Source organism: Artibeus jamaicensis, unplaced genomic scaffold, assembly GCF_021234435.1.
Source record: "Artibeus jamaicensis isolate MK-2021 breed Jamaican fruit bat unplaced genomic scaffold, CSHL_Jam_final contig_387, whole genome shotgun sequence".
Classification (NCBI taxonomy): domain Eukaryota; kingdom Metazoa; phylum Chordata; class Mammalia; order Chiroptera; family Phyllostomidae; genus Artibeus; species Artibeus jamaicensis.
The window spans coordinates 10357914-10380428 of record NW_026521812.1 but is presented as its reverse complement, the minus strand read 5'-3'; the positions used below and the strand labels follow the sequence as shown (position 1 = coordinate 10380428).

The 22515-nt window shown below is 42.5% G+C and overlaps 1 protein-coding gene across 1 annotated transcript; it reads right to left on the bottom strand.

Moving 5' to 3' along the window:
• Positions 1 to 5870: 5870 nt before the first annotated feature.
• HDDC2 (HD domain containing 2) lies at positions 5871 to 22062 on the bottom strand. Its single transcript, XM_037139621.2, has 6 exons — positions 21938 to 22062; positions 20688 to 20809; positions 18716 to 18818; positions 14028 to 14096; positions 8509 to 8647; positions 5871 to 6221 (listed from the first exon to the last, which is right to left on the bottom strand). Exons 1-6 carry the CDS (start codon positions 22019 to 22021, stop codon positions 6124 to 6126), a joined length of 615 nt encoding a protein of 204 aa, XP_036995516.2. The 5' UTR covers positions 22022 to 22062; the 3' UTR covers positions 5871 to 6123.
• Positions 22063 to 22515: the final 453 nt, after the last annotated feature.

The window sequence follows — 22515 nt, the reverse complement described above, 5'->3', positions numbered from 1 at the left end:
TAATGATGACTTTAAATTCTTAATTTCTTTAAGTCTTCAGGGATATTTATGACCTTAAAAGGGGGTAGCTATAATTCTGCAGACACTATTTGTTTATTTTTTAAAAGATTTTATTTGTTTATCTTTAGAGGGGAAGGGAAGGAGAGAGGGAGAGAAACATCAATGTGTGGTTGCCTCTCGTGCATCCCCTGCTGGGAACTGGCCTGCAACCTAGGCATGTGCCCTGACTGGGAATCAAACGGCGATTGTCTGGTTCGCAGGCCCGCGCTCTGCAGACACTATTTAAAATGAACTTCTACTGCTAATCTGGTGAACATGACAGAGGATATATAAGTAAGTACAACCTCAGCTACTTTAGGATGCCAAAACAATCTTCAATTCTAAAATTCTCTCCAATCTACATAGAGTAGTAGTTAATTCAGGTTAACTGCCAAATATGTAAGGGATATCAGCAAAGGGAATATAGTAGCTAGAAAAATGGACGAACCCAAAGTGTGGGACCCTTTACAGTTCGCAAAATCGCTCACATGAATGAAAAAGGCATCATGTTAATGTAATAATATTTCTTCAGTAACTTTTACCTTGCACATTACATGCTTCTCTTTTCTTCTAAATGGGTAACAGAGATACATCCTATACATTCATTTTTTAATGCACAGCGACTAGATCTTCTAACAAAAAATCACAATTTAGGTATCTATTTAAATATATGTATTTATAACATATAATCCACGTAGTACACATGTAGCCTATATATATAGTTAGTATGTTTTTTAAATTTATTAAGTAGAAGTGGACACAGTGAAATAAAATCAATCTGAAAAATTCTATTCTAATTAATGAAGCAGGACAATCTGTATACCTGATGGAAAATCAAGTTGGTTCAGGGTCACATAATCTCTCAGGCCAGGACTCTTAGCAGATAAAGGTATGGGTCTGTAAACTTGAACCAGAGCGGATAAATGTGAACGGAGAAGCCCTGCCAGTAGGATCACTGGTGTTCTCCCTGATTTATCCTTCTAGTCTGTTGGTGGGAGCCAAACCTCATCCCACTGGCTTGTGACCATGCTGCTCATCCCCGGGTGCCTGTGGGTACTCCTCTCTCTCTCTGCCCATCCGCAGTTGCCCAGTGCCTTTGAAACAGTCATCTTTTGTACACTCACCATCACATTTTTTACCACATTCAGGATACTGCACTGTCTTGTAAAAAAAAAAGCAGAATTATGGCACTATAAGCAAATATCCTCATTCGCCAACCAATTTCTGCACACAACAGTTTCAGACTCACAATCGGAAAACACAGTATCAAAATTGGATAAGAAAACAAGAAAGTTAGTGTTGCCGAAATTTATTTAAACCACATTTTTTATCAGCTTTGTACAAGCTATGTTCACGTCACCTCTACTAACTGAAAAGTTTCTAATTATTTACACTGCTGTCAGTAGAAATTGGACTCTTACACAGATTGCAAGTAAAGCATCCCAAGGACACATGCACGGGAGGTTGTGAAGTGGAAAAATTTGAGTGGAAATGGAAGCTGCCCCCTGGGTTTCCGATGTCCCATCTCCTTCTATCCTGGCATGGAAAAGGCCAAGACAAAAGCCAAGGCCCAGAGTTTATTTCATATCAAAGCTCAGTCCTTTGGAGCCCACGGATTCTGCATCCGCCCCAGTAGCTGCTGGATCAGAATGGTTGTGTGCTCCCAGGCAAAAGAAAATGTGTGTGTTATAGAGAGGGAAAACTGTTTCCCTGGTATTATATGTGCTCGGGTTTAGGGTGAACCAGGTGCTTCTTCAAAATAACCAATGAATTTTCCCAGCTTTCGGATGCTTTTTGATTGGTCCACCTCCCAAACAATCCCTTTTTCCCCCTAGAACAGACTGACAGGACCTCTTTGATCGAGCACCTTCCTCTGAGCCCTCCAACAAAGGTACCAGAGCAGGGCAAAGGGATGGGGGTTAATGCCCTTCGTGGAGCAACGCTATCATCCCTGGGGTGTGACGCTGTAGCTTCCTGGTAAATCAAACAGGCTTGTGCTCCCAGTTTATTAAGCTCAATATCTGATTCCCTTTGCTGTCTTTCCTTTATTAACATCTAGCTAACTACATACAGTAATAACTCTGATCTGGGAACAATATAACAGCTATGACATGAGTAGTCTTTTTTTTGTGTGTGTGTATGAACCAGCCACATCATTGATTAGAAAAAATCGAACCACTTGCTGGTAGGCAGGTAGTCTTAGGCTACAGGTTTCATTTCCTCACTAGCTGGTCACTCACGAGATGCCTGTTCCTCCCTCACTTTGCATGTACAAGTTCACATACAGTAAGTTGAAGTGTTCCTCAGGTGATAAAGCATTCCCACACAACAGACATAGCCTTTCACTGGCAAATCAAAATTTCTGGTCAGGACCGTGTATACAAAATGACACCACAACAAAAAATGTGTACTGGTCTCCTCATCCAGTTTCTCTCTCTGCAGGTTGTTAGCTGCAATCAACCTCGGTCCGAAAATATTAAATGCAAAATTCCAGAAATAAACAATTCATAAGTTTTAAATTGCACATCATTCTAAGTAGCTGATGAAATCTTGAGCCATTCCTCTTCACCATGCCAGAGACATGACCCAGCCCTTTGCCCAGCATCTCCCCGCGTATGTGCTCCCTGCCCACTAGTCACTAGTAACTGTCCATCAGATGAACTGCCTGGGTATCACAGCACTTGTGTTTAAGTAACCTTGACTTTATTTAATATGGGCCCCGACGGGCAGGAATGATGAGGTTGGCAATTTGGATATGCCACAGAGAAGCCATAAACTGGATGTATACACAGGAAAAAACAGTATATATAAGGATACTATCCAGTTTCTGATATCCAGTAGGGGTCTGGAAACAGACAAGGGGGGACTACAGTATCTCAATAATCAAAAATTCCAATGTGGACTGTGTTTACAAATAAACTGTCTTTGTTTTAAAGCAAGCCATCTGTAAATTAAACATTTTCTACTTTTTAAATGCAATTGCTCTGATGGAAAATATTATAAATTTATGCTGCAACTTTATTTTAAACTCACATCTCATAAAAACCACAACTGTTGGTAGGTCGTGTCAGCAAAGAAATCTGCATGTTACCCTAAATCACACAATTTCTTGTAAGTCTGCTCTTGAACCACGGACAACAGAGCTGTGCGCTTTACGTGCAATGTCTTGGTATGCCAGCCTTTCGGTGGTCAACATGAGGACACCAGAATGTGAGCTTCTCCCTGCCACTGTATATTGTTCCAGAGCTACCTGTCAGCTTGAAATTTGTTGAACTTCACTATACAATGGTGCATAAGGTTGCAAACACCAGTCTCAACACTCTCCTCTCACTTATTATCAAATTGGAATGTGGGTGGATATAATAAAGGAAGATGGTAATAAAGTTACTAAGTGATTTAATTGTAAAATGTAAAGCAACTTCAAACCTGGTGTTCAAATATAATTTCAAACTATTATCTGGCAAAATCTTATGGTTACTTCTGATATGCAATCCTTTACATTTTTACTTAATATATTATAGAGTATGTGTTAAGGCAAACCAAAAATTATCACCAATCTCCCACAGAAATCATCCTCAATCTCACTTTGAATATGAAGACTAATTAAATAAAAATGCTGGCTACGGAGGATGCTTTTTCACCACACACTTCATCAGTCATTTATCCCAGAGCCTGTATTACAGACTTTCAGATAAACAGGTTAGAAGTTCTGTTAGGGTCAACATTTTTTCTAATACAAGGGCATTGAGAATTATGTAACGGCTAATGAAAGACTAGCCCACAAGGGGAAAACAAGGAATTGTTTTGGGGAAAGAGCCGCCCACCCACAGTCAGCCCCAGGGACTCGGCAGGGAGCACCACCCTGTGGCCCTACCCTCTGCTCTCTTCCTTTTGAGTGAGGTAGTTTCTCTTCCTCATTATAAGGAGGTAACAAAGAGTATTTTTGAGTTCATGTGGGAGGAGGTCATTGAGAGGACATTAACTCCTGGCCGACTTGCAAGCTGGACCTGGGCAATCAGAGGCTTCTCGCTCACACCCATCCGGGGCATGTTGGTTCTGGCCGCTGCTCCCATACTAGGAGTTCTTTCAAGGATTGAGAGTAATGCCTCGTTGAGACCATCTGGATGGTATACATGACTGACCCCAAAAAGCAGCTTCTAGAATATAAACTTAAAAGATTCTGATGTGTGGTGCAGAGATTTACTCATCTTGTGACCACCCCAGATGAGCCCCGTATGCAAGTTCTGCTACTTATTAAACCCGCCACCAGTCAGTCTAGAGTGGTCTGTGTCCTTCTCTGGCTTCTTTACTCTCCATGTATGGCAGCCAGTTTGTGAATCAAGAGTTCAACCCAGAAATAATTATTTACTCTGCATCACAATGATACGGCTTGATATTGAGAAAACCAATTCCAGGCAAGTAGCATGAATCGTCCAAGAAAAATGCATTTTTTAAATGATAATGCTCATATATTTGTAGACATTAACTGATGTCTACAAATAGCTATTCAAGCTATTTGTAGCTACAAAATTCAATAGCTATTTTCATTGATCTTCATTTTGTTTTTATGATATTTTATCTATAGCACCATTACATTTTCATTGTTTTTAAACATACCACCTCAGTAAGGAAGGTTGTGGGTCTGTGTGAACTCCCACTTGGTTGGTAAATGGAAACCTTGATAATGATTAAGTGACCAGTGTTAAATCTGACCCAGTAAAAGGGCTAAAAGTCTCTCCATAAATTTATGAAAAATACATGAGGAAAAATATTGCAAATAAAACTCCAGGGCCACAGGTAATCTTTCAGTTGTAAATATATGAGCCTTATCTTAAGTTATTTTTTGTGCATATTTTCATGGCAGGAGAAAACACTCCAATAGTGATAGCTGTAGTTCTATTTTCCTACCAACTATATCTCCAATAATAACCACACTTTCCAACCATTTATCACCTTTTAAATACGGTTTCTATGATGTGGACAGTATTTGGATGCAAAACAGCATTGCTCTTTTCAACACAGAGCAGCTAGCTGTACGTACATGAGTGTGCTGCTTCTGAAGAGATCATGCACTTTGCTTCCTGCAGATTGGGTATCCATGGAGACTGCAAAGAGTTTCCAAAGAAACGCTGCCTAGAATTCTCACCATGCCAGCCTGAAGGCTTTCTTCAAATGGAAACTGACATTTGAATTAAAGGGACAGGCATCATCTTCTACATAAAAACCTATCAGTGCAAAATAGTGGGCAGGGCTGCACCAACAGCCTTCCCTTCCTTGCCATTCAATGGCTGAGCATCATTTAAAGGCCAGTGGACAGATTATTTATCCTACGAAAGGAAAATGAGGGGAAGAAACCAGGTCTGATATGTTCCCTACATAAGGTCTAGTGACCCCACCAATACTCTTATATATTTCTAACCTGGTGATACATTTCTATAGTCAAGGTGTGAACATCTGTAAATCAGACAGGGAAAAAAACACAGAGGAAAACAAATAGCAGTTGACATGCCCCAATTTTTACCTCCAAATGACAAATAGAATTGGAAGAAGGGGCTGAATCTGTTGCCAGGTTTACAAGTCCATGATCAAAGGCCTAAAACGGGTCACGGTGAAATTAAAAATCTGGCCCAGAGAGTGATCATATGAATAAAGCAGCATTTCATCGGAGGAGATAGTACATTCATTTTCCTGGATCCTTACCAGTAAGTCAGCTGAAAAATCTGTTCTTAAAAGCAATCGTAATTAAACTTTCCACTGTTCAATGAATCTTGCCCTTGGGGATGTAGGATACAAATTCAGTGGATTAAAAATCTCCAATAAATATGCCAAAGTTTAATGTTTTTAAAATGTATGTATTTAGTTCATAAAAAGACACCCGCCCCCAAGTCCTCACCCATGCATTTTCACGACCACATTCTGTTCTGCGGCTTCTTTTGTGGCCCAATTATATCACGTTCCTTGCTGGAGTCCAGGCAGTTGAAAATAAACAGACTCACATCTGGGGAAATCAACAGACCAACAGGCAACACAACAGCATCCAATGGAAAAATAACAATGTTTGTTTCGGGCTTGCAGAAAAACGTCTCAGGAGTGTGGCTCACTGGCGGCAGCAGCGATGCTAGCATTTCTTTCTGCCTCGAGTTCAGAGACAAGCTGAACTATCTCAGGGTGACTGAATTTTCCTGCAAGGCAAGAAGACAAAAAGATAAGGACAAGAGAATACATCAATTTTTCCATGTTGATCATCGGGGGCTCCATCCTGTGACCTGTCCCATGCTTTACTCCAACACAAAACACCATTCCCAGGCCGTCCTTCTGATTTGGAGAGGGGACAAAGGGGACCACCTGGAGCTTATGCTCCGTCACCCCTGCTGCCTCTGCACATAAGGATGAGAATCTGGCAAAGAACCACTGATGAGACAGAGCTGGGAGAAACCTGACCAGGCAGCCTCTGGAAGAAGGCACTATAGGGAAATGCAACTCAGAGCAGTGAATCCTAATCTCGGCCCAGTTATGGGCAGTCACCCTCTTTCCGAGCTCAAGTTTCTTTCACAGTAAAGTGTGGAGCTGAAACTAGATGACCCTTCAAGTGCCCACATTGTAAAATTTACTAGTATTTTCATGTTTCGTTTTGGGTGGGGGGTTTTGAGAATGTGTCAAAATAGAAGATAATGTTAAAATTGTATTTTAGTTACATTACTAACAAAATATACTATCTTAGAACCTAATCACCACTTATAACACAGCTGGCAAATCTTTCCTGTAAAGAGTCAGACAGTAAATATTTTAGGCTTTGTGAACTTACCTATCTCTGTTGCAAATTACTCCACTGTCCGGTTGTAGCACAAAAGTAGTAGAGACAATACGTAAAGAATGAGGGTGGCAGTTTCAACAAAAACTTAAACAAGCAGGCACAGCAGGCCAGTGTGGCCCCTGGGCCACAGTTTGCTGACCCCAAGTTTGCACCTTTATTCTATTAAACAGAAGGCAAACATTTTTGAGCACCACCTATGTCAAAGACAGATGAGACAAAGCTGGTCTTGGCCCTCCAACAGCTTATTATAAAGGATGGGGGTGAACGGGTGGGGGTTTGGGAAGAGACCCAAGGCAGAGCATCATTAAGAAGAATGCAAGTCAGACTGAAATAGTCTGGGAAGCTCTAGACCAAGTGGGGCCTGAGCAAGAAGAAGGGAGCACAATTTTGACAGGGAGAGTTAGGGAAGGAAACCTGAGAGGCAAGTGGCCTCAGGCTGCACAGCTGTACAGGCGACTCAACACTGCCAGGATTTTATTTTTCAGGAAGAGGCAGCCACAGGAGTTTTAAAAACGAACATGTGATGATACCTACAACTACAGGAGGAAAACGCTGAATGAACACACAGAACACAGAACGAACTGGCAAGCCTGGCGGGCAAGTTGGGCGGTTACAGCAACAGCCCCACACAGAGCTGACAAGAGCCATGCCTAGCAGAGAGGTGGTGGGGCTGGAAAAGAGGAAAGGAAAATCAAATCAACTTCATTACAATGCAAATCAAGTTCTGGACCACCAGTCTGTGACCTGTGTGGGCCCTTCTTATCTTGTTGGGCCACCGGAGGGGCCTGAGAGGTCCCAGCAAGGCTATCTCTGTCTCCTCTCAGAGAAGAAGGAGGTGGAGCTGGGTGTGAACCGCCCAGGGGAGGTGGGGTTGCACTGGGGGGGGCGGGGACAGGGGCACCAGCTATCCCTAATACAGAGTACTTAGCTCCTCACCCATCAACACTGTATCAAAATGAAGACAGTTAAGGCTTATTTATTGCCAGGTATTATTCTAAGTACTTCGTATGAATTAACCCACTATAACCTCACACAACCCTACAAAGTAGATTCTGTAATTATCTGCATTTTCAAAATAAGGAAACTAAGGCCCAGAACTAGGTTAAGTAATTTACTAGAGGTTACAGCGATACTGTGGCAGAACCAGGATTCAAACCAGGCCATGTGACTCCAGGTCTGTGCTCTAATGACACTGATCCTCTAATGACACTGGTGTGGTGACTTCAGCCATTTGGGGTTTTCTTATTTTAAATTTCTATTTCTACCTCTGCCTTACATGACCTCACACCTATAAAGCAACTACAGATAACGCACTATCATATAAATTCTCTCTTGAATCTCAAAACCAACCTATGACTTAAGTAGGGTAAGTACTATGGTTTTCATTTTTCAGAGGCCACAGAGAGGCTAAGAGGCTGCCGAGGGGCACACGGCTAGTAGGTGTGACCTTGAGCCTGGTGCTCAGACTCCAGGACGGCAACGCTCTCCTGCACCAGCCCCCTTCCCAAATGAATCCCGACTTTTCCTTTTTCCCTGCTCCCAAGGAAGGGTCGGAGGAGGGCGACCACAGTGGATTCACTAACATAATGAATGTATTTACTGCACTAGGAGTAAGCCAGACTGCAATGACACCCCCCGCAAACAGCACTGAGCACCTGCTGTGGAGTCATAGAAGTCCTGCAGCCTCCCAGGTCTGTTCTCAAGGTCTTCATATTCAGACGCCTGAAGGATCATCTCACATTGGTCCAGCTGCTTCACAAATTTGGCTTCTGCAGTAGATTGGGTCTCATATTCCTAAGTGAAGGGACAATTAGAGCAGCATGATTAGGGCTTGTGTGATAGGGTAATCCAGGAAAATTCTGGTGCTGGCACCTGGAATCAGGGTCCCAGCTAAAAAGCACATTCTGAATTGCCGACATTTCTCCACAGTACACGACCCCCCACAGAGATGCGTCACCTGCACTTGCACAGCTGACGTCATCGCTCCCTGCAAGGAGCACGTGCTCACAATGCTATGAGTTCCACCAGATGCCTCCAAGTCTCACTTGTTCACATGGACACGGGCAAGCATTTTTCTTCCTCTCAAGTACCTTGTCTTCACTTCCAGATCATTATTCTTTAATCCAACTGGTTTACGTCTTTTTTAACTCCAAGCTAATATTTCATCTCATGCTTCTCAAATTATTTCCCTATTTAATGTTAGTTTTCTTTCTCAAGTTGAATTTCTGGCTCTCTCATTTAATTTTGGTTACCACTTTATGCCTGGAATCTCTGACCTCACTTTCTAAATAGGGAGGACTTAAGTCTCGCTGGGCTATGCCTCTGGAGGGCACAGTCAGGCTCTGTGAACTCTTCACACGGTGCTGTGGGCGCGTGCTGGTGGCCGGGAGGTGGTGATGTAACGGACAGGGGGTCTGCCTTTCCTCCTCCAGTGGTCCCTCCCTCCTCAGTGCAAACCTGAAACAAGAAGCTACAGAAGGTCTGTTTCTTAGAGCGTGACACATGTCCCACAACCACAGGTCCCGATTAATGCTACATAGAATCACTGTCCTTTCTATTAAAACCAAAGTGTTCCCAACTGGCTTCCCTGCAAAGTTTTCATTTGTAGTTCCACCCCAGATGTGTTCAGATAATGAACCTGTCACACTTTCTTGGCAGGATAATGTGATGTGAATTGCTGAAGGTTTCTTGGTTTCTACTAAATGCCTTATTCTTATAAAGGCAGCTATTTGAATTTTGATTGAGCTCAAAATTGTAGAGGCGAATCATCTTAATGTAAAAGCAAGTACAACCTGTTTAATTTCAAAGGCACTTATACTTACTGTTAATTAAAATGTTTAATTGTATTTATACTTATATATTTATATTTAATCAATTTAATTTCACTACTTAACAAAAATAAATGCATAGGAGTCTAGAATTTTTCTCTGTTGAAAGTGAGAAAAAAAAGATTACAGGGTCATTGGGGAATAACACATTTTACAGTAAGTTCTGGTGAAATTACACATTCCTTTTGAATATAAATCACCGGATTTTTCTCTCAAAAAGTAATGGTACTGGCATTCTTTGACTTCACTTTCCAACCAGGAGGCAGGGCAGGGAGAAAAGGACTGCGGATAAAACTTAGTCTGGAGTTAAGAAGGAACATGGCCTATTTGGGGAACTCACTGCAAACAGTTCCTAACGGCGGGATGGAGAATGGAGGGCAGGAAGGTGAGAGGGAAGAGGCCGAAGGTGGACGAGGACCCAGCTCCTGAAAGGCCTTGCAGTTTAGGCCGTCGAGTCTCAGCCTATCCTGCAGCTAATGGACATCACTGAATGGTTTCCAGTGAGAAGTGTCGTGATCAGATTTGCACTTTAGAAACAGCATTCTAGCTGCTGCGGGAAAAATGGCTAGGCTGAGCGCAGACAGGTCAGGCTTTGAAACTCTGTAGGACGAGCAGAGAAGTTACGAGAATGTGGCAATGAGGATGGGGAAAAGTGGGCTGATTTGAGAAATGGTGAGGGGAAAAAAGTAAACTGAAATGTGCAAGAAAGGGAAAGGGAGAGTCGTAAAGGACGTCCTAGATTCTAGCTTGGGAAAGTAAATAGGGAGCAAAACAGAAGAAGCAGAAAGACAAAAAACTCTACAGAGCAAAGAAAGAACAACACCAAAACCCCATGGATAACAATAACAGAGCTGGAGTTCATATCACTGCCCACAAAATATACGTGAGTGGGACAAACCACCTCCACCCCTGCATGCAATCAGGTCTGTTTGGGAGCAATTAGAAGAGATTATGGGCATCGGGGCATCTGTTGGACCTAAGAATGGGAGACTCTCTAAATTCTTAGAGATTTCAAACCTCTAAGATGATGGGTGTTCATAGTAGTATCACAATGTGAGAACAGAGCCCAACACTGGAGGAAACTTGCCCACTCCAACTGCAGCTGATAGAAGCCCAGTCCTGGTGAACTGGCCAACCTGACCTGCAGGGCCCCTTCCAGGTCATGAGGAGAAAGAGCTGAATCTAAATCGAATGGGATAAGCAACACAGAGATGAAGAAAAAGTCCAGATAAGAGGAACGAAGGGGAACAAAGCCAGGAAATCTCTGAAAGTAAACCAACACATTTTTACATGAAAGAAACCAACAAACCAAAAAAAAGGGGGGGGGGGGGAGAGGAAGCTCTGTGAAGTTAAAAAAGCTATTTGAACCAAGTTTCTTTCCGGAAGTCCAGGAAAACTACCGTAACTGTATATCAAAATGAGTAACAACAACAAAATGCAGATACTATGGTGAATCTGGATGGTCGGATTCCACACAAGCTAACCATGAGATAAAGAGAATAAAAAGTAAAATAACATCTCTACACACAATTCACACCAGGACAATATCCTTATTTTTAAAAGCAATCTGATATATAACAAACTACTTCCAAAAGATATTAAAAATGATAAGACATGAAAGAGCAACATAAAAGTAATTAGAAGTAAAAGAAAAAGTCATTTTAGAACTAAAGACTAAGTAATAAGGAACACAAGAATAATCAAACACGATAAATGATCCTACAAGAGAAACAGAAATCAAAAAGGAGGTTTAAAAGTCAAAGAAATGAAAACGATATAAAAAATAGAGAGAAGGTAATAAATACGGAAGATAAACAAAGAAGAACAAACATACACGAGTTTTGGGGGGAGAAGAACACCAAAAGAAAAAGTTATATTAAAATTTTTTTAAATAAAAAATATTTGAAAGTATATATTGAAAGTGCACACTAAGTTCTTCAGGACACTAACCCAGAATAGCCAACACCACAAAGACATATTCTAAAAAAACCGCCATATATTAAAAAGTCCTTCAGACAAATGCAAAAAGTACATCTGACATCTATCAAAAATATAATTGTAATCACCTTGACAGCAATGGTTTATGACAGAAGAAAATGGAAGTTACACATTTAAGATACTCCAGGAAAGAAATTGGGAGCCAAGGTTTTCATTTCAGCTGTAACTGACCTTCAGGCCTAAAGAACCAGAGGGACTATTACAGACATGTGACACTGAGGGAATGCTACTCCTGTGGCCCTTCTTGCAGAACCTGCGGGAGAACCGGTTTCAGACAACCAAAACGACTGGGGAGAGACTGACATTAGGACCGGTGGTGAACATCAACCACACGGGTACTTACAGAACTGAGGTTAAATGAGGTTTAAAAAGAGAGGGGTCACAGTATGTAATGGTTAAATGTTTTGACAATGTGGGTATATTGTACAACTATAAAAATAGGGAGAGAATAGAGATAGCAAAGGCAAACAATTTTTAAAACTGTTCTCAACAATCAGAACTGATGATGGTGGTGTGTACAAGTGTTATTCTGAGATGGTACATGTGTAATGAAGGATGAAGATTACGTAACCAGGATTCCTGGTGTAGACAGACATGCAACATAACATGCAAGAGACTAAGTACAAACTGAATTGGAAATACCACTATGAATTCACAAGCTATCTTATATATACATATATGTACAAACTCTGTTCATTAAAAAGTACAGAAATAATAATGAACTCAGCAGCAATAAGCATCCTTAGTATCATACTGTGGTCTTGAAATAACAGTTCCCATTTCAAAATAAACTGAAAAGAAAACCGGTCGTCTGGCCAGGGCTTGTTCAAGATGAATGAGGCTGAATCACCCTGCCATTCCTGCTATCAAGGAAGCCAGCAAAGTCAAGTGCTTTCACCACAGCTTTCTCATCTGACGTTAACCAGAGAGTAGATGAAGGAGAAGCATCTGGTAACAAAGCTATTTCCACTACAAAGTGAAAATGAAATAAAAACACTAGAATACCATTCTGTAACACCAAGGGACTGAGGGATACAAGCACCAAGGTAACCCAGACATATGTGTTGCATGATGAAAGAATCCACCACCACCTACAGTTCTGCCAGAAGGGTCCCACCTGAGTCTGACCCAGCCTCTGGACACAGCTGCAAGTCTGCAGAAAATAAGGACCTCTCTCTGCATCGTGACCGTGGAACTGGCAAAACCCATGCCACCAGAAACTCAACTACAAGCCAAATGGACTGCATTCTTCAATGATAATGTGCAGAAAAAGAAAGGGGGGAGAGAACTGTAGATTAAAGGATATATAAAAAATGTTCGTTGTAAAAGAAATGGACACTGTTAAACTAAAAGATCTAGGGATGAACACTTGGGTGATAAAACCATAAAAAAGTTCAGCAACCACCATGAAAAGTACAGGCTGTGTTGGGGCAAGGTACGAAAAGGCCATCTGGGGAGAACGGCGAAGTTCCAACTCCTGACACGGATGGGAGTTGCAAGGAAGTTATTCTTCTAATAACTTACTATGCCACACATTGGTTTTTGTGTAGTTTTCTATATTTTTCAATAAAAGTTTTTAAACAATAAAAATGGCCACAGACAGTGAGGGCCATGCTGAGTTGCGGTTCCTATGGGTATTTAGATGGAGCTGTCCCTGAGGCTGTTGGAGTTGTTAGTCTAGAATAGGCAGGGGTTTGTTTTGCTTCCTCCTCACCAATGAGAAGCAGCCGAGGAGGGGGCAATGGCAGCACCGTGGCTGTCTGTGCCCCTTCCCTCCAGCCACACTGCCCCTGCAGTCCTGACCCTCGGCAGCACTGGGAGGGAGTAAGCACTGACAAAGCCCCAGTGCTGTGTCAGGCATCATGGTGGCACTTCATCTTGACCTCGGTCAGCCCTAGCAACCCTTCGTAGTTCACAGGTAGGCAACATACCAAGAGGGGAGCATGTCCAAGGTCACTGAGCCAGGAAGCAATGAGATGGGAATCAAACCCAGCACCACACCACCAAAGCCCATGTCATTTTCAAGGACCAGAAATGGGTGGTGAGCATAGGGTTGGTGGGGGTGGCAGGGCTGGGGGGGGGGTGACAGCAATGCATCAGGAAATCCAGGGGCCATGAGTCTGGTTGTGCACCAGGTTTTATGGTGACCAGGGAAATGGGGAAATTGAGGAAGAAAAAATGTTACCCATGAGAAATTCCTGCAGCAGCTCAGAGGTGAAAAATAGACACACACCAGAAAGTAGTAAATTAGAGACAACTTGTTATAATAATCTAAGTTAACTAAAACATTGATGAGGCATATAAATTCAATCACAATGAATAAAAAGCAATCCATCATATATACTTACTTCCCAAAGTTCATAGAGCTCCTCTCCGAGATCCTTTGAGAGAAGTTGGGTTAACTGCTTCATAGCTGCCTAAAATATCAAAGCATTATTTTAATCACATACACATTTAAACTCATCTACAAAAGCCAAGTGCTGGGCTCAAATCCTTAAAATAACTTCCAAAGGGGCAGAATACTGGAAATATTTATGGATTACAAAAAGGGCAGTTATGTACATTAAATAAGAACAAGTATTTATTCACATGGACATCACTAACCACTTATTTTGTGGCCTGAAGCACACCACACATAAAAAAGGACTATGAGGAGGGTGTGAGACAATCTGAAATATCAGAGGTGAGGCCAAAGCTTTTATACCTTCGGAATGAATCACAGATGCCCACATAAACTTCAGTCATAAGCATACCAGAGTTTGACACAAACAGTGAGTGGAAAGAATAGGAAAGTACCAATGAATTACAAAGCTCACTGAACTGCTTTGTACACTATTACATCCATTTTCTGTTGTTAATCTTTTTATTGCAAAATGTAAAACACCACACAAATGGGCAGTTATTGTCATTAACATAGAGAAAATTTATGATAGCATCTTGTAGGCTAACAGACTCAGAGGCTAAAAAAGGGAAATTGCAGGGTAACTGGCCAAACCGTCCATGACAAGTATGTGAAGACATCAACAGCCTCACTGAACACTCCTTGTCCTCCCTCCATAAACACGTCCAGAGATGGGGACCTGGCACCTGAAGAGGCTGCCCAAATGGCCTTTACGCAGCGCTGACAGAAGTACCTCCTCACACCCAGCTGAAATTGTCCCTCCAGTCCTTCCTCTGTGCCTCACCCCTCCTCCTCCCCTCCTGCCCTTCACAAACACAACGTACAACAGGTGGGCGGTGGCCCAGCTGGGCCAGAATTTCCGCTGCCACAGTGACTGGTCCAAGGAATGGCCATGTAAGTCAAACCAGTCACTTGGGGGCCACCTGCATAATTTGTCCCACAGAGGCTGGGAGACAGAAGCCACAGACAAGCCAGAGCGAGTCAAAGCCCAAAGTTAGAGACACGAGAATGACAGAGCAGTGAGTGTTCGGTGCTTATTTCTCGTCTCTGAAGTCCCAGGAGCCTCGTTCCCCGCACTTCCTTCACTTCTGTGTCGCTCCAGCATCCTTCTAAAATATCACATTTTGGGGCACGGGGTCTGCAAGTTACCCTCCAATGGCTTCAGATTTCTTGACCACCATCATCCTACACCTCTTCATCTATTTCAGTTCTAACCAGAGGTTAGGTTCCTTGAAAAGGAACCTTAATGGTTTAAGACCTTAATGGTTTTAAGAACCACTTTTGGCAAATGGTTCCCAGTATAAAAGTGGGAACAGTATTATATAAAATCAAAAAGGGAATTGGGGAAAAGCAATGAAAATGAATACGGGTATCTGTGTGCACATTTATTTATTACTGGGAGGAAAAATATTTAAAAATACAACCTCTTCTAGAGGAAAACGTATTTGCCAGCGTCAACAATCTGTTCTCATGTATAGAACATCACCATCGTCAATGGCTTGTAGCATCATACCACCGCAGGGTATAAAACTTAGATTATCTTGTACCTTCATTCTCTCCGAGAATGCTTCTCTCTCTTCTTGCTTCTTTTTCATAAATCTCATCAAGATACTTGAAAAAATAATTTGCAGTTTCAAAAATTAAAGGTCTCTTTATAAATAACATATCATTCCACCACTCCAGACACATAAGTTTGCCTACTGCTATTATTTAAACTGAGTAACATGTATGTGCAGGTATACTCAAAACCTAAACTCTGAGAATACTAACATAAAAGTCCTACTTTGAGAAGAGACTTTTCTTCCACTGAGGGTTGTGCACCGCACTGAATGCGGTTACTGATGTGCGGTGTGACCAGGGTGGGACAGAAGGGGAAGCACAGCCTCCTCCAGCCAGACAGTCTATCTCCATAAATGCCATCTAGGACTGAACGGCCTTCTGGAGGTCACATCCAATTACTGACTGATTGGCTTCCTGTTGACCAAAATCACAATGTCCATTAAAAAAATAAACAAGTATATTGTTGTTCTCTTCCTGAAATTGAGCAATGGTTTTCTGGATCTAAACTCAGGGATATCATTTGTTATTACACAATGAGAATTGCATTTTGAGGCCTCTTAGGTAGCTGATGTTCCTTGTTTGGCAGCAGATGCCACAGAATCGTGCCTCTATTTTTAGATGAACCCTCGGAAATCGACTCCACAGAAGTCCAGGGCACCTGGCTATGGGTGCCAGACCTTCCCTTCCAGACGGTGAGCCCTGCCACACCCACTTCCCTACTTTTTTTGCCTTGTTCATGCATAGATTTAGAGAGGAAATTTCCCTTGCTTCTTCCTGTTAGCCAAGCACATCAACAATCTGCTTAAAGTTCTGAGCTGAATGAAGCTTTCGGCAAACATCTTGCGTCAGTTTTGTGACAAGCACCCAGAAAGCATTATTTATTGTTCACACATCAGTGGTGAGGCTGAACAGTGCTGCAGTGAACTGCAAACGACCGACTCCCGGGGGGGGTTGAAACCACCTGTCCATTTCCCAGCTGAGGAACCTCAAGCAAGTTACTTAATCTCTTTGTCCTTCAGCCTTTTCAACTCTGAAATGAGGTTAATAATGGTACCTACTTGAAAGGCTTGCTGTGTGGATTAAATAGTTTATATACAAAGTATTTATTATCTGGCACATAAGCAGCACACTATAAAATGTTCACTACATTTCTTGTTTTCTCCATTTTGCCATGCTGACTAGCATAATAAAGTTTGGTTCTTCTTCCAACCTCTCGGTTCTTTGGCAACTTCGACCTTCACAGATCCATATAAAACCATGACCCTTCTCCTGTCTTAGTAAGTTTTTCCCTTTACAAAGGAATATAACCTGCCCTCGCTGTACTCCAGCCTCAAGTTCCTCCCCATTAATTCTTGATGATCCCTACCAGGAGCCCTCGACCAATTTGGGTTATAAGTGCACAGGGTCCAACAGAAGTAAGGCTTCTTTGAGTGTGGTTGGTGGGTTTCGTTAATGTCTCTCACGAAATGGACAGCAATTTGAACATTTCACCTAAAATGTCATATGGTGTATTTGAGTATGATACTGTTATGTTACAGAATTACATGCTTATGATTCTGTAATTAAAAAAGGGCATGGTTTGTGCCAGACCCTGTATTTTATCCTGCTTAGGAAGGGGCCAAGCTGCAAGTATTGCTTTTGGCCCCCCAATTCTCTCTTATACTTTCTCATCCTCATTTCATCCACATATATGCTCTCCTTCAAAACAATCAATGTCCCAGGCTTATCAAGTGTTTTTCCTCCCTCCTCCTTTGGTCTAAAGCCTTCTGGATGCAGCCTGCTATCCTCTGGGCTAATGATGCTCCCTGCTGCTCATTAGGTGCATTCCACCTCGAGCCAAGAAACCCTCATTTAATTATCGGGATGCATGGTTTGGGCGTCCACATCTTAGTCATAAACACCATCTGCATAGAGAATGGTTCAACTCTCAGATCCTCCTCTCTGTTCTCAAATTCCGGCCAGCGGCGGGAAGAGGCAACGAAATATCAGTGCTCTCCAAGCCTGGTTTCTGTCCAAGAACTTGCAGTTCTCTAAGGTGTTTCCCTTGTTTCTTCTGATTATGGTATTAATATCTCCCTCTTTGGCCTTTGCCTCTGGGGTTGGAGCCCAAAATGATATTGATTTCACGTTTTATTGGTGTTGTTCATTTCTTACTAATACAAATATTTTCTTTACCTCTAAACACTAAATTAAAGGACTCATTTTTTAAATCCAGAAACAACTATAAAGGACACATGGACAAAACCAAGGGGGTGTGGAACCAGGGAGGGAGGTGGGAAGGGCTTTGAGGAGAGGTGGAGGAAACCGGCAGTACAGCTATACTTAAAGAATAAAATTTTTAAAATGGAAAAAAAATACATAAAATGGTATTAGAGAAGAGAATATTAAGAACTATTAGTAAAAACTATAAATTATAACCATCATAGTTCTTAAAAAATAGTTGCAATAAAAATATTTGCTGAAAAAAATCTGACAAATAATAATTATAAAAATAATTATACTTGTAAGATAGAACTTTTCTCTAAAGAGCTTAACTCACACGGAGAACTCCTTCAAGTTCCAACATTCCCACTGTTCTAATGAAAGCCATGTTATCTACATCCATCTTCTAATGAAAATTGAAACCAACAGTTTGCTGTCCCTGTGTTAAACAAGGCTGGGAGCCTTGTTCTTGTGTTACACAAGGTTAAGAACCAGCAAAAACCATTCTGGTCTTACTCCAGGGAAATCCTTGCTTCTGGAAGCTAAGACTGTAAACCCCAAAATACAGTAAACACATGCAGCTCATGCTCTAAGATTGTGTCTCACCAATCCCACCAACCCAAGGCTCTTACATCCTAAACTCTCTACAGTCTCAGGGGGCTGCCCATCTTGTAAGACCCATTCAAACCTCCTCCATCCCAGGCTCTCAAACTCGATAAATATGTTCCCCTGACGTTCCCCTTCTTTTAGTGAGACACTAAGACTCCTACAAGGTGGGGCACTCCCTTACTCCAACAGGTCTAATAAATGTAGCTTTGCTTCAGCAACAGGTTTTTCTGGTGGTGTCATGTGGGGTCAACAGTCAACACTGACCTCTTCTCGCCTATGTTTCTCTTCTTTGGGGATGTTGTCTGCTGGTGCTATGTCCCCGACGATGCATTCTGCCATATCGTGAACCAGGGCTAGGCGCACACATCTGACCAGGCAAGAAGTGGCGAATAATTACATGGAATTACATTCATTACAAACCCCTTCTCTATACTATTTTGAAGTTATGTGATATATTATTTTTTTCTCTACCCTCACAGAGTATTTTAATGCAGCATTTTCTAAAGTAACTATATTTTGCCAAATTTCAACGGTTCAAGATCAAAACTGCTCATTAATATTGAACACAAAATATGAGAATGCAAAGGAAATTGTTAGTCTATATCTTTTTAGAAATGGCTGGTTTCTCAAATATCACTTTAAAAGATAAGGTATAAGGGGACTCAATGATAATAGAAAACAATATATAATAAAGATAATGAGAGAAGGACTCTCATTAGAGAGCAATAGAGCTCCAGCAACAGAGCAGGCTGAAAAGTTAAGATTAATAGGTCTTGAATAAATAATACTTGTGAATATATAATTAATAGTTAAGAAAATAATTAATACAAATAAAAAAAAGATAACTTTAGATTACAAAGCCAGGAGGTGATCTGGGGGCTACAGCATTTAGTTACTAATACAAAATTCAAGAACTCATTTCCTTAGTATACTAGTTAGATGTCACAATGAGGCCCTTTATAGAAAAATGAATAGAGTTGGATGGACCTGGGTTGAAACCTAGCAACCAACATTTATTAGCTGTGTGACCTTCTCCAAATTACTAAATTTCTTTATATGTTAAGTGTTATGAGCCTTCATTTTATCTTCTGAATAAAAGAGATACTACTTCATAAAATTAGTATGAAAATTAAATTTGGTAATTTATGATCTTGGCACATGTTGTTCAAACAATAAATGGCTATGGTTATTAGTGATAATGAGTAGTGATTAGGATAATCACTGTCAAAAAAAATGAAGGCAGGTCATCAGATAAATGTCCCAGAGGGCCAGTCTGATTCAGGTTCCCATTATCACCAAAGCAGAACAAGGCCTAACGAACAAACTGCCTGGACACGTCCCCTCCCCGCCTGCTGGCTCTCCCTGATCCAGCGAAAATCTCGCACTACTCGTAGATTTATCTCCATTCAACACTAAGTTCATCTTATACCATCTGCAGAAAATGTAAGTTCCACACTATCTACACAGTAACAGGGCTCCTCAGACTCCCTAATGAAACTTTGCTGCAATTAAATGGACTGACTTACCGTTTCCAGAGTACACCTGCACCTTCCTGCCATCAGGGTTTCCGTCCCTACGTCCTTCCCTCGGCAGGCTGTGCCTTCTACTTTGCTCCCTAGTTGATGCTCAGGGCTCACCTCGGAGTCCCTAAAACAGGTGCTCTCTCCTGTCAGAGTATGGTGCTCATTTTCTAACACAGCTTATTTTTGAAACCGCTTTGGGCCTATGCAATTCATCTGGTATTTACTTAATGTCTTATTTTGCTAGGAACATTGTCCTATACTCAGAAAAGCATTCTACACTGTTGCTTGACTGAAGGAAGAGAGAGTATCTCTTTCTCAGTTACATCTTGTGCATAACACTCCAAAAGTCACCCCACTAAAAGGGACTCCATAAAAAGTACACAATGAGCTGGTACAATGATAAAATGTAAGACGTAACACACTCGCTTCAAAGGCCCTGGAAACCCTACTACCACACATATGTTTTCTTGAGACCAAGGCAGGCTCTTTCCCTTGCCAATTAACAGAGAAAGCCCAGAGTGCTATTAACAACTGCAGCCATTTACACATAGTTCCCGTTCCCACATTTTGAATCTGCAAGGTTTACCTCAAAATGTTTTTCTTGATTTATAAACTAACCTGCCACAAGAATTTGACACACACCTGTCATGAAAAGCAGTGCATAATCATGGAGCAGAGACCCCACCTGACAAGCACTGGAGTTCACAGCTTACCGGTCTTTGTTAAGGTGATCGTCTTTGGTCACCAGCGCCATAATTGCCATCCTGTACATGTGATCGGATACACTCTCTGGCCGCTCGACATTTCTGTACACCCAGCCAGTCCGTGGGACTCTCTGATGAAAATGAAGAAGAAAAAGAAGTTTATAAAAATAAATATTTTGCCTATCTGCTATGCTCTTCAAGAGAAGTCCAGGAAATGGGACATAGAAACAGGGTTAATGGTTTCGGAACAAATGAAAATACCTAACGAGCTGAAATGACCGACATCTGGAATCCAATAAACCAGTAAGGTCAGAGAATGAGAGGGGTGGGGGGATAACTCACATGTATACAATACAAAGGTCTACAGTCAAGTTACTCTGTGCTACTGATGTATATATTTTGGAACACATGCAGTCCTTTAAACATAAAACAAGAGTGTAAAAAAGCTTATTTTTCATAGCGACAAGACTTGGGAAGTTTTGCCTTCCAACAACCACATTAGACAGCACAAGTAGAAAACGCTGGTGAAAGCTCTGAGAACAAGTGATGGACTTCCAAATTCTTAAGCAGAAGGAATAATGGCATTTCTAATGATTCTTCCTTTTATTCACATCATGATGTGATCCCGTGAGAATGCATCTCCTCCTCAGGAGCCTACATTTCATGAACTTTATAAACTATAATAACAGTGACAGGAAAGAGATAATCTCCGAGGTTAAACTTTGGAGAAATTCAGTAAAATCTAATGGGGAGGCAGCGGGGGGGGGGGGGGGGGGGGCGCGGGGGTGCATGAACGTGACATCACTAGTGTGCACTAGTTAAAATCCTCTGTCAAAAAACACAGTCTTGTTAATTCTGTAACCGTGGGATTTTCGAACACCCAGTTTTATAATCTGCCGGACTGAAGTCAGAGCTCGGAAGTCGACTCGACCTCCGAGTCGCGCCCCAAACGTACACGTACTTAACGCAGACGCGGGCCTGGGCGGAGGGCCCCGCACGTAGCCGCCCCACTCGCGCCCCAGGAACCTCCGGGGAGGCCTCCCGGCTGGGCCGAGCCCCGCGATCGCCGCCACGGCTCCGCGGTTCCTACTCCACCCGCCCCCGGTCCGCCTAGTGGGCCGGCCGGCGGCACCGTGGGGGGCGCCCTGCCCCCGCCCACCGGACGTGGAGGGCGGAGAGAGTCGGAGGCCCCGGCTGGGCGGGCGGCCTCCCCGTCCCTGGCCGCCCGAGCCTCGGAAAGCCCACCAGCGCCCACTCACCTTGAGTTGCCCGACCAGCCGCAGAAACTGCATCAGATTCCGGGCCCCGCTGCTCGAGGCGGCCACGGAGGAGGCCAGAGCCATGCGGCCGGGAAGTCCAGACTCGGGCTCCAGAGCCGCGTGGTCCGAGGCTCCGCCCCTTTCTCCCCTCCCCCCCCTCGCTTTTTCCTCCCGCTCTCCCTCCTCCTCCTCCTCCTCCCTACTTTCCGTTTCTTTCTTGCTTTCCTCTCTTTGGCAATCTTCCTCCTCATCCTCCTCCTCCATTTCCTCAACCCAGACCCTCTGTCCTGTCTTCCACCTTCCTGTCGTAGGTGGCTGCTCCCAGGAGCAGACACAGCCCTTGGCACATACATGTATTCATCACTTGCTAAACTCCATGTAAGGAACTCCATCAAACTTTTACACGGATCGGCACAGTTCCAGGGGCCGGGCGGGGTTTGAAGGAGGAGGAGGAAGACTAAGCCATATTTTGCCAAACGCTTGCCTTTTAATAACTCAGAGTCTAGTTGGAGAAAAGACAAGGAACTCTACCTAAAGATGGACAAACTATAAACCTTTGGACAGAGGCACTAGGAAAG

Coding starts and splice junctions, on each gene's coding strand:
- HDDC2 (XM_037139621.2), bottom strand. CDS start 22,021: ATGGCTCTGGCCTCCTCCGTGGCCGCCTCGAGCAGCGGGGCCCGGAAT. Junction 18,819..20,687: donor GATCACCTTAACAAAGACCG/GTAAGCTGTGAA, acceptor TTGCCTGGTCAG/ATGTGTGCGCCTAGCCCTGG. Junction 14,097..18,715: donor AGAAACATAGGCGAGAAGAG/GTCAGTGTTGAC, acceptor TTGATATTTTAG/GCAGCTATGAAGCAGTTAAC.